The following is a 15,012-nucleotide window of genomic DNA, read 5'->3' as shown; positions in this document are numbered from 1 at the left end:
TTGACCTCATCCCTGAACCACAGATGTTAATATTTGGCTTTTGGAAATAGAATACCAAAATTCTACATGTTTTCCTTTTTGGCGGGGGTGGGGGGGTGGTTCTGGAAAACCTGCTAGGCAAATTCTACATCGTTTTTCTTTCTTTCTTTTTTGTTTTTTTTTTATTTTGAGACGGAGTCTTGCTCTGTGGCCCAGGCTAGAGTGCAGTGGCGCAATCTCAGCTCACTGCAACCTCCGCCTCCTGGGTTCAAGCAATTCTTCTGCCCCAGCCTCCCAAGTAGCTAGGATTACAGGCGCCCGCCACCACACCCAGCTAATTTTTGTATTTTTAGTAGAGACAGGTTTAATCATTTTGGTCAGGTTGGTCTCAAACTCCTGACCTCAGGTGATCCGCCCACCTCAGCCTTGCAAAGTGCTGGGATTATAGGCGCGAGCCACTGTGCCCAGCCCTCATCTTTTGCTTTTTAAACTTGTTTTTTTCAAACTCAACTGATAGCGTTTCCCTTCACCTAGTTTCCTTTCATTGGGAGTGTGAGCATAAGCCTGTTCATGATGGTTGCTGTTTTTTCTCTTTCAGTTGATTGATATTACAGGCAAGAACCAGGATGAATGTGTGATTGCTTTGCATGACTGCAATGGAGATGTCAACAGAGCTATCAATGTTCTTCTGGAAGGAAACCCAGACACGGTAGAGTGCTTATAGAGTGTTCTAGGACATGGGTCCTCAATTGGGAGGCTAGTAATGTTCTAAAAGTAGCAAATGGCAACATACCTTAAAGCAGAGCACCTTTTTCTTGAAGTAAAGTTGGGAACTTTCTTGGAGATGGTTCACCACAGGTTATAAATACTTAAAATTTATGTGTACTACATCCTTTTTATGAGGATAATGCTCATAGGAGAAAACAGTGAAATCAGTCTCTGCTAATTGGCCTGGAATAAATTATTTATTCCAGGCTAGTGACTGTTTTCAGGCTGTGGGGTTAGGCTGAATTAGAGGTGCGATTTGATAGCCTTGGATATTGCTGTTGAACAAAGTCACACACTATACTTGATTCTGTTTTTTTCTTTTTCTTTTATTTTATTTATTTTACATATTTGATTCTGAATTCAGGACATTCCCCTCAATATCAGCTTCGCACTGCACACTACTGTTTCATTGCCTGAACTTACTTCTGTTGAGGTAGCAGAGAAACAAGCTTTGTAGCCTGCTGACCATCCCTGGAGATGATAGGGGATATCTTGGAGGATCTCTTGCCCTGGAATTTAGACAAGTCGCTTTCACTTCTCCTTCCCACTTCATGAGAATTCTGTTTTTGTGCTTGTCTTATGTTTGTACCAAATTGTAATCCTCTGACTGCCTTATTGATCTTCAGAATGTTCCTGCAGTGCTTACTAGAGAAATTTTGTTTTTTTAATGAGCAGTGTATTATTATTATTATTATTTTGAGCCAGGGTCTTACTCTGTGGCCCTGGCTGGAGTACACTGACATGCTGCAACCTCCTCGTCCTGGGCTTAGGTGATCCTCCCACTTCAGCCTCCTGAGTAGCTGGGACCACAGGCATGGGCCACCATGTCCAGCTGATTTTCCTATTTTTAGTAGAGCCAGGGTTTCTCCATGTTGCTCAGGCTGATTTCAAACTCCTGGGCTCAAGCTAGCTGCCTGCCTCGTCCTCCCAAAGTGCTGGGATTATGGGCATGAGCCACCGCACCTGGCCCAGTGTATTATTTTGAAATCATTTTCATTTATTGGGTCTTATACTGGGGCTCTTTGGTTGGAATAGATATCAAAATTCATCCTCACAGATAACTTGTTTTTTTTCTTGACTCAGAGTCTTGCTCTTGTTGCCCAGGCTGGAGTGCAGTGGCGCGAACCTGCTCTCTGTAGCCTCCACCTCCCAGGTTCAAGTGATCCTGTGCCTCAGCCTCCAGAGTAGCTGGGATTACAGGCATTCACCACCATACCCGGCTAATTTTTTTTTTTGAGACGGAGTCTCTCTCTGTCTCCCAGGCCGGAGTACATCTCGGCTCACTGCAAACTCCGCCTCCTGGGTTCAAGCAATTCTCATGCCTCAGCTTCCTGAGTAGCTGGGACTACAGGCATGCACCACCATGCCTGGCTAATTTTTTGTATTTTAGTGGAGACAGTGTTTCACTATGTTGCCCAGGGTGGTCTTGAACTCCTGAGCTCAGGCAATCCTCCTGCCTCGGCCTTCCAAAATGTTAGGATTACAGGCGTGAGCCATGAAACCTGGCCTCAGATACAACAGCTTTCTGATACTACAGAGTCACTCCAGCTAAATGCAGGAGGTTTGTCAATTTCTTTGAGACAATGGGAAATAATAATGGAAAACTTTTAAAAACAATTGAATTTAAATTGGTGGGTTTTTTCTTCAAAAGTGTTATCCTGGATTAAATTTTACACTGTTGACCTTATTTGAATGTTTACTATCTGGCCAATCAAGATATGCTTTTGATTTGTTTTGGGTTTACTCTAGAATAATTGTCTCCAGATTTTATGGGGGGAATCAGGTGGGGCTATTTATGTTTTTTTAAAAGTCTGAATGTTTTTTCGCAAATCACATTTTATCTTACCTTCCAGCATCTTCTGTCTAGTGCTATAAGGCTGATGTTACACAGTATCAAAAAGGAAAATAAGCTGGAGAATATAGGTTTATGTTACGAATAAACTAGCTACTAGTGAAACCAATGGGAAGCAAAGTCAGCTCCCAGGGATGTTGGATGTATTTGGGTGGGTGAGATCATTTCAGAAAACTGAAGTCGTCTTTGGGAAGATAATAGTAATTCTTTCTCCTGACCCATCTTGTGCCAGCAACAGATGTGCATACAGAGGAGGGAGAAAGGTTACAGTTTCCTGAAACTTGCCAGGTTTTGAGATAGCAGCATAAATTCTAAAAGCTGTTTTGAGTCTGGCTTCCAGAGTGTTCCTGGTGTATATTTAGCTACAGGGTTGTTCTAACTTACTGTGAGCATAAAATGACCCACTAACTGTAATGTATAATAGGCTTGGGTTGGAAGAGTAGGCAGCAACAAACTACCAAGTCTTGGGTAGGTAATCTTTTTAAAACAAATGAATTAAGAGATGGGGTCTTGCCCTGTCACCCAGGCTGGAGTGCAGTAGCATGATCACTGCAGCCATGGACACCTGGGCTCAAGCAATCCTCCCACCTCAGCCTCTTTAGTAGCTGGGACAACAGGTGTGCGCCACCACACTTGGCTTTTTTTTTTTTTTCTTTTTTTTGAGATGGAGTCTTGCTCTGTTGCCCAGGCTGGAGTGCAATGGTGAGATCTTGGCTCACTGCAGCCTCTGTCTCCTGGGCTCAAGCATTTTTCCCACCTCAGCCTCCCAAGCAGCTAGGGCCACAGGTGTGTGCCACCGCACCTGGCTGATTTTGGTATGTTTAGTAGAGACAGGGTTTTGCCATGTTGCCTAGGATGGTCTCAAACTCCTGGCCTCAAGTGATCCACCCTCCTTGGCCTCGGAAAGTGCTGGGATTATAGGTGTGAGCCACCATCCCCGGCCCTGTTTTCTATTTCTATGAATTTGCTTGTTTTAGAGATCTCATGTAAGTGAAATCATGTAATACTTGACCTTGTGTGTCTAACTTACTTCACTTAGTGTAATGTTTCAAGGTTCATCCATATTGTGGCATGGGTCAGAATTTCATTCCTTTTTAAGGCTAATATTCCGTTGTACATATATGTGGCATTTTGTTTACTCATCAGTGGACACTTGGAATTATCTGGAAGTTGTAGACATAATACTTGATACCCTTAAGTTCTTCAACATGCTTCCCTTAAAGGAGGATACTCTTACATTACCATAATACTATTATCAATCCTGATAAGGTTAATAATTTTATATTATCTAATACTCAGCCCATATTCTGAAAGTGATTAGATATTAGGTAGCTGTTACTGAGCACTAGGGCCATGATTGAGTTTGATGGTAAGATAATAAAGATCTGAGGCTGCGCACGGTGGCTCACACCTGTAATCCCAGCACTTTGGGAGGCCATGGCGGGTGGATCACGAGGTCAAGTGATCAAGACCATCCTGGCCAACATGGTGAAACCCCATCTCTACTAAAAATGCAAAAATTAGCTGGGCATGGTGGTGCCCTGTAGTCCCAGTTGCTTGGGAGGCTGAGGCAGGAGAATCACTTCAACCTGGGAGGCGGAGGTTGCAGTGAGCCGAGATCGCACCACTGCACTCCAGCATGGTGACAAAGTGAGACTAAGTTTCCAAAACAAAAGAAAGAAAGAAATCTGATAGTGTTGGTGTTTGTCCTGGAAGTTCCATTTGTACAGGTTTTTTACAAAAATATGTGTAAATCAAGGTATGCATTTTTTTTTAAAACTTTTAAGTTTACAATGCTCATTTTCCTGAGGAAGAGTGTTTTGCAAGGGTGTTAAGCTTATTTTCCTTACCACAGACTTTCCCTCTTGCAGTTAGGAATGTATCATAGATATGTATTTTTCACTGGGGAAAGTTAAATTGGCTGATACCAATTTAGGAAATACAGGGAGAACACTGCAAGTAAAACCTGGATGGAAGGCTTTGTATAATCAGTATCTCTTGGGGTCAGGGCTGCGACTGTCGTTTGGTCTTCTTTTATTTTTATTTTTATATACTTTTTGAGACAGGGTCTTACTCTGTCACCTAGACTGAGTACAGTTACATAACCACGACTCACCGCAGCCTCAATCTCCTGGGCTCAAGTGATCATTCTGCCTCAGCCTTCAAGTAGTTTGGGTGACAGGAGTGTACCACCATACTTGGCTAATTTTTAAATTTTTAGTAGAGACCAGAGTCTCATTTGGTTGCCTAGGCTGGTCTCAGATTCCTGGCCTGAAATGATCCTCCTGCCTTGACCTCTCGACCTCCCAAAGTGCTGAGGTTATAGGTGTGAGCCACCACACCCAGCCTTACCTTTTTTTCTTTTTTCTTTTTCTTTTTTTTTTTTTTTTGAGATGGAGACTCCTCTGTCGCCCAGGCTGGAGTGCAATGGCAGGATCTCAGCTTACTGCAACCTCCGACTCCTGGGTTCAAGCGATTCTCCTGCCCCAGTCTCCCGAGTAGCGGGGATTACAGGCGCCTGCCACCACGCCCAGCTAATTTTTTGTATTTTTGGTAGAGACAGGGTTTCACTATGTTGGCCAGGCTGTTCTCAAACTCTTGACCTCAGGCAATCCACTCTCCTCGGCCTCCCAAAGTGCTGGGATTACAGGCGTGAGTCACCGCGCCTGGCCCTTTTTTTTTCTTTTTTTTTCTTTGAGATGGAATCTTGCTCTGTGTCCCAGGCTAGAGTGCAGTGGTGTGGTGCGATCTTGCGTCATTGCAACCTCCACCTCCCAGGTTCAAGCAGTTCTCCTGCTTCAGCCTCCTGAGTAGCTGGGATTACAGGTGCGCACCACCACACCTGGCTGATTTTTGTATTTTTAGTAGAGACGGGGTTTCACCGTGTTGGCCAGGCTGGTCTCAAACTCCTGCCCTCGTGATCTGCCCGCCTTGGCCTCCCAAAGTGCTGGGATTACAGGTGTGAGCCACCGCACCTGGCCACCCAGCCTGATCTTTTAAATGAAATTGCTGTATGTGTGTGTTTGTGTGTGTGTCTGTAGGTAGGTAGCTCTAGTTGTTTTCCTCCTAAATTTATGGGTGAGATTAGAGAATGTGCCCAAGAGTAGAATGCTGCTCATTCATTCTGAATTCATAGGTAACTTTTAGAAACATTTTCTTTTTTGCTTTATTTGGTATGAATGATGCTATAAAAAGTTGTGGGTCACTGACTCCGAAGGAAATTAGTTTTTTCTTTTTTTTTTTAGCCCAGGAAATAACACTTGAAAGATAGGGACCAATAACTCGGTCCTTTGACTAATATGCTAAGTGACTGAATTAGATAGAGGTCTTTGTAATCCTCTTGGAAGTGATCCCTGCAATCTGTTTCCTATAAGTACCTTCCCTACAAAAAAGACTTTATGGCTGGGCTTGGTGGCTCACGTCTGTAATCCCAGCACTTTGGGTGCAGTGGCTCACATCTGTAATCCCAGCACTTTAAGAGGCCGAGGTGGGTGGACCACCTGCGGTCAGGAGTTTGAGAGACCAGCCTGGCCAATGTGGTGAAACCCTGTCTTTACTAAAAATACAAAAATTAGCCGGGCATGGTGTCGCGTGCCTGTAATCCCAGCTACTTGAGAGACTGAGGCACGAGAATCGCTTGAACCTGGGAGGTGGAGGTTGCAGTGAGCCAAGATCACACCACTGCACTCCAGCCTGGGCAACAGAGCGAGACTCTGTCTCAAAAAATAAATAAATAAATAAATAAATAAATAAATAAATAAAAATAAATAAAAAATAAAGGACTTTACTTTTTGTAGTGATATGTATAAAATATTTAAACAGAAATAAAAGCAAACTAATGGAAGTGTTTTAGACATGGATGCTGAGTGGAGAATGGTTAAGTCAATCAGTCATCCCAGCTTTCATCTCTAGTGTCCTGATAGCACTCCATATTGATTAGATATGAATGCTCTACCCTTCTATAGCATTCCTGGGAGATGGTCGGGAAGAAGAAGGGAGTCTCAGGCCAGAAGGATGGTGGCCAGACGGAATCCAATGAGGAAGGCAAAGAAAATCGAGACCGGGACAGAGACTATAGTCGGCGACGTGGTGGGCCACCAAGACGGGGGAGAGGTGCCAGCCGTGGACGAGAGTGTATGCATGGGGCTTTATCAAAACCAGCTGTGGGTCAGTAATGTCTAGACTCTAGGGATGTGCCAGGGCCCTGCTAGTCAGGACCTAGGAACCATTATATTATCCTTTTGCTTTTCTTGCCATCATCTGTTCTGAGACCTTGACATCTCTTGCATGTGGCCTTTTCTACCAACTGCCACCAGTCTGGCATGAGATTACCCTGTAGTCATTTATAAAGTTAAATTTGACTTGCAGCTCTCCATTAAGGCACATTACCATTCCCTGAGAAACATGTTCCCATCCTTCCAGCTCATTTTCTCTTCGTTGTTTTTTTAATTCCCAATACCATATTACATACCATTTATATATTTGTATATATCCTGTTGACTGTGCTCTGGCCATCTGTGGTTTGGTTTTTTTGTTGTTGTTGTTGTTTTAATTTTTATTTTTATTTCAGTTCGAGGTCAGGAAAATGGATTGGATGGCACCAAGAGTGGAGGGCCTTCTGGAAGAGGAACAGAAAGAGGCAGAAGGGGCCGTGGCCGAGGCAGAGGTGATCAGTTTGTTGGGGGATGGATATTGGGGGCAGGTTACTCTTTATTCATTAATGGTCTGCTTTATTTATTTATTTTTATTGGAGGTAGTCTCACTCTCACCCAGGCCGGAGTGCAGTGGCACAGTCATAGCTCACTGCAGCCTCAGACTCCTGGGCTCAAGTGATCCTCCTGCCTCAGCCTCCCTAGTAGCTAAGACTACAGGTGGCCGCCAGTATGCCTGGCTAATTTTTTTTGAGATGGAGTCTCGCACTGTCACCCAGGCTGGAGTGCAGTGGCGCGATCTTGGCTCACTGCAACCTCTGCCTCCCGGGTTCAAGCGATTCTTCTGCCTCAGTCTCCCAAGTAGCTGGGATTACAAGCGTGCGCCACTATGCCCAGCTAATTTTTGTATTTTTAGTAGAGACGGGCTTTCACTACATTGGCCAGGCTGGTCTCGAACTCCTGACCTCAAGTGATGCGCCCGCCTCGCTAATTTTTAAATGCTTTTGTAGAGATGGAGTCTCAATATGTTGCCCAGGGTGGTCTCAAACTCCTGGCTTCAAGAGATCTTCCTGCTTGGCCTCTCAAAGTGCTGAGGTTATAGGTGCGAGAGACAGCACTTGGCTCCAGGGTCTACTTTGTTTAAAAACAAATTAACATGAAGTCTAGTTAGTTAATTCCTGAGGTGTCATGCATATACTAGAGATTGCAGAAGGGGAGAGTGAGAAAGAAGGTAGATGTCATTTCCTCTAGTCTTTATTGCTAGTATTGTATTTGCTTGAGGACATGGTAGTCTGAGCAGCAAAAGACAAATCTCTCAACAGTAATGATTGTCCTACTCTATTACTGATATGTAACATGGGACAGAGAGAAAGAACATCTGATAGTATCAACCACTTTTTATTCCAGAGCTGCCTCAGCTGGCAGGGTAGTTTTTTGTATTTTTGAGGCAAGGTTTCACTGTCACCCAGGCTGGAGTGCAGTAGTGTGGTCTTAGCTCACTGCAGCCTCTGCCTCCTGGACTCAAGTGATCCTCCTGCCTCAGCCCCTCAAGGAGCTGGGACTATAGGTGTGTGCCACCACACTCAGCAAATTTTTGTACTTTTTATAGAGATAGGGTTTTGCTCTATTGCCTAGGCTGGTCTCGAACTTCTGGATGCAACCAATCCGCCCGCCCTCAGCCTTTCAAAGTGCTGGGATTACCACCGGGAGCCACTGTGCCTGCCTGGCAAGGAAGTTTTATATCAACTTCTAAAATACATCTCTCTTCTCTTTTTCTCATTCTTTCTTTAGGTGGCTCTGGTAGGCGAGGAGGAAGGTTTTCTGCTCAAGGAATGGGGTAAGTTTCATTGATCTAGTGTCTTAATTTTTTTTTCCCTTAAAAATTACTGTAGGCAGCCTTAACCAAAATGATCAGAATGATTTCTAGACTGTATGGTCAGAAAGATATGGGGACTTAGGGCTCATTTCTTAGGGATAAACCTTTACCACCTGGATCATTACCTATATTTTATATATCTTTATTTGAATCAATATACCTGTTCTTTTCTCAGAATATCTTAGATATATGTTGAGATTATACCATGAAATTTTGGGTAGAGTGATAAGTGAGAAAAAGTAGATGACACACAGGATTATAGAATGGGGCCATGATAGATTTGTACTAGGAAGGATGCAGTCAAGATTTTGATTCTTTAATATTTGCCAAAGCTGCTTAGAGGTCAGAGACTCTTAAGTTTTATTTTTTCCAGAACCTTTAACCCAGCTGATTATGCAGAGCCAGCCAATACTGATGATAACTATGGCAATAGCAGCGGCAATACGTGGAACAACACTGGCCACTTTGAACCAGATGATGGGACGAGTGAGTGACCATTTATCATTCATTTCTTGTCTCTGGGAATCTAAGGAAATAGTTTTTTCTGATTATACTTACATTAAAACGTGGAGGAATAGTGTTTGGTTATGGAGATAGGGTGAGAAAGGGCTGGCAGTTGTATTACTGTGTGTACTGTTTATGTAACGTGCATATGGGCACATTACACATGTTATTTCGCTTAATGCTGCTTGATATTGTATGAAATAATCATTATTTATCATCACTTTCCAGATGACAAAACTAAGGCCGAAAGAGAGGTTATAAATTTGCTAGTATTTGAACTCAGCATTGTTTGACCCTGAAAGTCCGTGCCCTTTCAACTATGCTATGTCACTGCTATTAGGTCCAAGTGTATTTTCTAGTGTTTATGTTAGGGTAGTGTTGCCTTTTGAAAAGATAGCCAGAATTAATCAAGCCACTGCTTGTAAAGATGAACAAGGCCTAGAATCAAAGTCCACACTATCCATTTATTTGTTTTCTGTTACTGAGATAAGAATATCCTTTTTTTCCCTTTATTTTTGGGACACGTCAGTATCTGAACAAGAAGATTTCGAAATCTCTCTAGCCTTTCTGGTGCCCCGTTGAACAGCCTTCTTGGTGTGATGGAGTATTCAGGGTTTGAATAAGATTACTTTTTTGTTAACTGACTTTGGTGCCTGCGTCTGGGCTGGATATAAATGTTTAAGGATATGTTAAGCTGTGGTATACACCTAAGATGTGTTTGGGGGTGGATACGTGTGCCACTTTTAATAAGAGCAGTTCATTTTAGTAAGAAAACTCTGGAGTGCTTTCTTGAACAGCTGCCTCATTCTGGCTGAGCTAACACATGAGAGCCTAAGGCTTTTTTTCCTCTTACAAAGGGGGATGAGTAGGGCCTGAAATGTTTGACTCCTTACCTGTTTAAATTTGCCTTGTCACCTTTCACAGATACGTGATCTCTGGGCCTTTAGGAGAGCCTTTGGCACAAATAGTTTTCCACCTTTTTCCTACAATATATTATTCCTGAGGCTCTGAATGTCGTCTGCTTTTTGTTTGCCAAGTTGCTATCTTATAAATTCATTTTTAACACATTTCATGGGTGGAGGCTGAAGTTGAGTTACAAGATAGGTATCTTTGAATTTCTGCATCATTTAGTTACGAAATGTCCTGTTATAGTTTAACTTACTATACTTTGGAGGCATTAGAACTGTTCTTCATTCATCTCTTGATGGCTTTGTAGAGGCAGTGGTAGCAGTCTCAATAATAAATAAGTTACTGTTTTTGAGCTGTAGCTTATTCCTGGGTATTTGGCTTTTTATCTTTGGCAGGTAAGATGGCGGAAGTTGAAAAGTTTGTTTTTAGTTGTGAATAGAAATTCAGGCATGGGGTCCCAGTCCTTAGCCTTAGCTGTCTTCAGTAAGGATCTGGTTGGAAAAACAGCGAAAGGTAGTGTGTGTGTTAATTTCTACTGAGTAGAAAAGGGAGCACATGTGGAAGGCTGGAATTGGAAATCTGATTTGTGGCTGAATGTGACGCCACTATCGTCTTGTTAGTGCAAAAGTGTTGGTTATAGCTTCATGAATTCCCATTGTCATTAATTTTTTTTTTTCTTTTCTTTTTTTCTTTTTTGAGACAGAGTCTTGCTCTGTCACTCAGGCTGGAGTGCAGTGGTGCGATCTTGGCTCACTACAGCCTCCGCCTCCTGAGTTCAAGCTATTCTCATGTCTCAGCCTCCTGAGTAGCTGGGACTACAGGTGCACGCCACCACGCCTGGCTAATTTTTGTATTTTTAGTAGAGATGGGGTTTCACTGTGTTGGCCAGGCTGGTCTCAAACTCCTGACCTCAAGTGATCCACCTGCCTTGGCCTCCCAAAGTGCTGGGATTACAGGTGTGAGCCACCACGCCTGGTCGTTGTTAATTTCATGATATGAACATACCTTCATGCATGGTTTCTTTTTGTGTTTTCCTGATAGCAAACTTCAGTTTCCCCTTTAAATTAAAAAAAAAATCCAAACCTACCTTTAAAATATCCACAGGTACAATGGGGATTATGTATTGGGGCAGACTTTCTCATTTACAAGCAAAATTTCACTGGTTGTTTTTTCTTTTCTTTTTTTTTTTTTGTTTCAGGACTTGATTTCATTGGGGTTGAGGGGTCAAATTATCCCCCAAAATTATCCCCCAGACTGCTCCTGGTATGATACATCCAGGTGCCTAACTGCCCCAGATATTTTTGTAGATTTTTATGAGCTGAAATATCTGTGGATATGTCATTTTTATGTCTTTCTGCTTTTTCTCTTTCTGCCTTTTTCTCTCATTTTTCTGTGTCCACTTACCTTTCTGTTCATTTAATGAATATTTGACAGTTACACTGATTGCTTTCTGCTAATGGAATGGAAACCCTAGTCTGTTGTTTAGAGCATTTCCATCTATTCTGTTCCTTAATGCTTCCTCAGCTCTCTCTCTTCCTCAGCCATGACCGTATATCCTGAATAGGAACATACCAGTTAGGTATCTACGTTCCTCCTTTCCATCCCAGTTGAAGTCATCAGTGTGCAGAAAAAAATTCTTGCATTAAGAGCCTAGATTAAATAACCTGTTAGATCATGTCTAACTCTAGGATTGTGTATAAGTGCTAACGCAACTTGGATTCCATCGAGCCAGGATAAGATGGATGTCAATGAGAAGAAAGTGTGGTATCAATGAAGAAGGAGAAAAGAATGTGGTTTGTAGCTTGTCTGTACTGAGATTGGACTTTGGTTTTGAGAATATTGTCATTATTAAGTGGTTTAGGATTTCCCTGGTGCAATTTTAATATTTTCCTGGGAAAGTCTTTACAATGAATATATTTTCCTCTAAGAAAGAAGATTTTTGCATTGTTAAATGTTTAGAAGAATTTTAGATGGGCTTTGTATTAGAATACTTCTAATGTGGTGTTAGAATACTTCTCTTCAGTGGCACAGCATCTGAATGTCAGACTTTTCATTTCATTCTTATAAGCTTTTTTCCAGTAGGAGGGAAGGATTGAAGAGTTATTTAATATATATTATTCTAGCAAGAAAATAAGGGTGCTCTTGTCCCTTCTTCAGACAGGTTCTTGTTTTTACTGTGCCTTTGGCTGAAGGGAAGAATCCTGGTTCTCGTTAGAAATTCTCACCCTTATTTTTTAAGAAAGGACATTTTTTTTTTCTGAAAATATATGTATACATGAAGCACAAAAACGGAATGTGGAAGGTGGTTTGATTGCTTTTGGATTTCTCCAGTAGAAACTGTATCCCAGCTTCGGTATTACCAACAAACACAAGGACAGTGTATACTCCCATTGTCTGTGCCATGACCATAGCAGGTCAGATTTCAAGTTCTATATGAGTAAGGTTAGGCCAGTAACTATCATTCATACCTGATTTTTCAGTCTTGTTCATTGTCTTTTGAAGAGAACAGCTCTATAGGGGCTTTTCTTATACAGTTAAACCAATAAGATCTATAAACTTGACTTCTGCTGAGTATGCATATTTAATCTAATTCTCATAGTAGATAGTTTTCAATGCCCTCAGTTCGGGTTTCAAACCCACCCTTCTTCACTGCTCTTTCACTAACCATTTGTGCTCATTCACTAACCATATGTGGTAACCATTTGTGTTTCTCTGTCAGTGCTACTATCCTTCTTCAGACTGCCTACAGTATTTTTTGTCTTATACTAGATAAATAGGTGTAGTTTGCATGTTATGGTTTAAATTGGCTGCTGCCATTTCACTGAATTGACCACTAAATCAACCTGAGGACCTTAAAGATATTGCTTCGAGCATTGGGTGGTTGTCTGTCTGTCCCCCCCCACCCCCATCCCTGCTTTGTAACAAAAACTGAAAGTAGCTATGAAATCATAATCTTATTAAAACCCTGGTACTCTGAGATATCCTTTTCTAAAGAGTGTTTCCTTACCTTTGAAGCCCAAGAATTTCTTTTTTTTTGTTTTGTTTTTTTGTTTTGTTTTTTGTTTTTGTTTGTTTTGAGACAGTTTCACTCTCGTTGCCCAGGCTGGAGTGCAATGCCGCGATCTCAGCTCACCGCAACCTCCACCTCCCAGGTTCAAGCCATTCTTCTGCCTCAGCCTCCCGAGTAGCTGGGATTACAGGCATGCGCCACCACGCCCAGCTAATTTTGTATTTTTAGTAGAGACAGGGTTTCTCCATGTTGGTCAGGCTGGTCTCGAACTCCCGACCTCAAGTGATCCACCCACCTCGGCCTCTCAAAGTATTAGGATTATAGGTGTGAGCCACCACACCTGGCCTTCTGATTACTAAATTTTAGTCATACTTTTGGCTGCCAAAAAAATTAATACATTGATGTTTTCTACACATGCTTTGTACTGGCATTTAATAGTGAAGTTACTTCACTATTTTTCTTTATTCTCAGGTGCATGGAGGACTGCAACAGAGGAGTGGGGGACTGAAGATTGGAATGAAGATGTAGGTATTCCCAGGTCATTCCTCACTAATGCCTTCTATCCCTAAGTGTTGTTTAGGGATAGAAAATGGGTATGTTTCTACCCCTCAAAATTCACCCTTAAGATTCTGACCCAAAACTTTTACATCCAAAATAGTGTTCTGAGCCAGAACATTTCACATATGTTATATGAAGGAGACTGGGCATGAACAGGACTCTGTGGAACCACACTATGGAAAGGGCAAGTGCACTTGTGTAAGTCCAATATCTGATTGTCGGATTTATCCCAGGAAGAGATTGGTGGTTGGGTAGGGCACCAGAAGTGGAGTTAGGCAGGTAGTGCATTGAGTAACAGCTGCTGGTGGTACATGACTACTTGGTATATTTAAGTATTTGCTATAAGGTCCTGTAATGGATTGGCAGTGGATCCAAAGCGAGTGTTGTGGTACCAAATCCTCAAACTTGTAATCTGGTTGACTCTGGAACCCTTGTATTTATTTGAAGCCCAACTGTATAATTGTGATTGAGATGAATATCTGTAGAATTGGCTATCTGCCAGCTTGACTTAACTTGGAAACCTCATAGATGGGTGGCACGTAAACAAGCTCTGTGAATTCATTTGAGTACTACCTGAGTAAGAATTTTGCTGATTCCTGGTCACAGTCAAGCTTCTGCTGTGAATTATGGTTTTCAGTGATCATGGATAAACTCTTGTTTTAACATTTTTAATCTATGTACTTTTCTATACTTTCATGTAGTTAGGCAAGACAGCTTTTGTGATAAGAGGAAATGACATGTGAAGACTGTTTTGGTTGCCAATTCTGGGTTTTTTAAATTTCAGAGGCATCAGCATCACAGGGTGATTATTTTCTATTGTATAATCAATGAACTAGACTGCTTTGTGAAAATGGGCAAATTATGTTCCTTTCTGAGATTTGGCTTGTCCGCTTAAGCAACTTTCAGAGAATGATACATGGTGTTGGGCATTGAGGGGAGAGTGGATTTTCTGTGCTTTAGCGATTTAAATCAAGAAATAAAACTGAAACCCAAATCAACTTTTGAATAGTAGGAAAAGTTAATCCCTGCATTTGCTTACCTAAGTTTGATGCCTTAATAGTGGAAGGACTAAATGTCACAAAGTCAAATATTAAGGCAAAAATAACATCTAGTTAAAACGATCTCCCAAAAAACCTTAATTCACCAGCACTTGGGCCCTTACTGCTCAAAAGCTAAAAATGAACTTCTTTTATTTATTTCTTCATCTTGGTTATGATCTTTCTTTGGGAGGGGTGGGGCTGTGAAGGGAGTAGTAGAAGACAAATGTGGTTTGGGAAGAGGTGGGAGTTGGGAACTGTAATGGGAAAATATAGAGGGATTTTCTTTCTTTTATTTTTTTTTTTATGTCTAGCATGCCTGTAAGTTCATTATGCATATGATCATGTGACTCCACTATATTTTATTG

The 15,012-nt window shown here is 41.8% G+C and overlaps 1 protein-coding gene across 50 annotated transcripts in view; it reads left to right on the top strand.

Moving 5' to 3' along the window:
* UBAP2L (ubiquitin associated protein 2 like) overlaps window positions 1–15,012 on the top strand; it is a 50,887-nt gene that overhangs the window by 7,901 nt on the left and 27,974 nt on the right. For 30 of the 50 annotated variants that reach the window (XM_054671683.2, XM_054671646.2, XM_016927900.4 and 27 more), the window contains exons 4-9: window positions 578–688; window positions 6,565–6,733; window positions 7,170–7,265; window positions 8,542–8,587; window positions 9,000–9,112; window positions 13,521–13,573. In XM_054671683.2, coding sequence (XP_054527658.1) covers window positions 578–688; window positions 6,565–6,733; window positions 7,170–7,265; window positions 8,542–8,587; window positions 9,000–9,112; window positions 13,521–13,573 — 588 coding nt within the window. Of the gene's footprint in view, window positions 1–577; window positions 689–6,564; window positions 6,767–7,169; window positions 7,266–8,541; window positions 8,588–8,999; window positions 9,113–13,520; window positions 13,574–15,012 lie in introns of all 50 variants that reach the window. The other 20 variants (XM_016927896.4, XM_016927888.4, XM_016927871.4 and 17 more) reach the window with 1 other exon arrangement.

The sequence above is a fragment of the Pan troglodytes genome, chromosome 1, assembly GCF_028858775.2.
Source record: "Pan troglodytes isolate AG18354 chromosome 1, NHGRI_mPanTro3-v2.0_pri, whole genome shotgun sequence".
NCBI lineage: Eukaryota > Metazoa > Chordata > Mammalia > Primates > Hominidae > Pan > Pan troglodytes.
The sequence above is the reverse complement of the archived record's forward strand: the minus strand, read 5'-3'. Positions and strand labels throughout refer to the sequence as shown.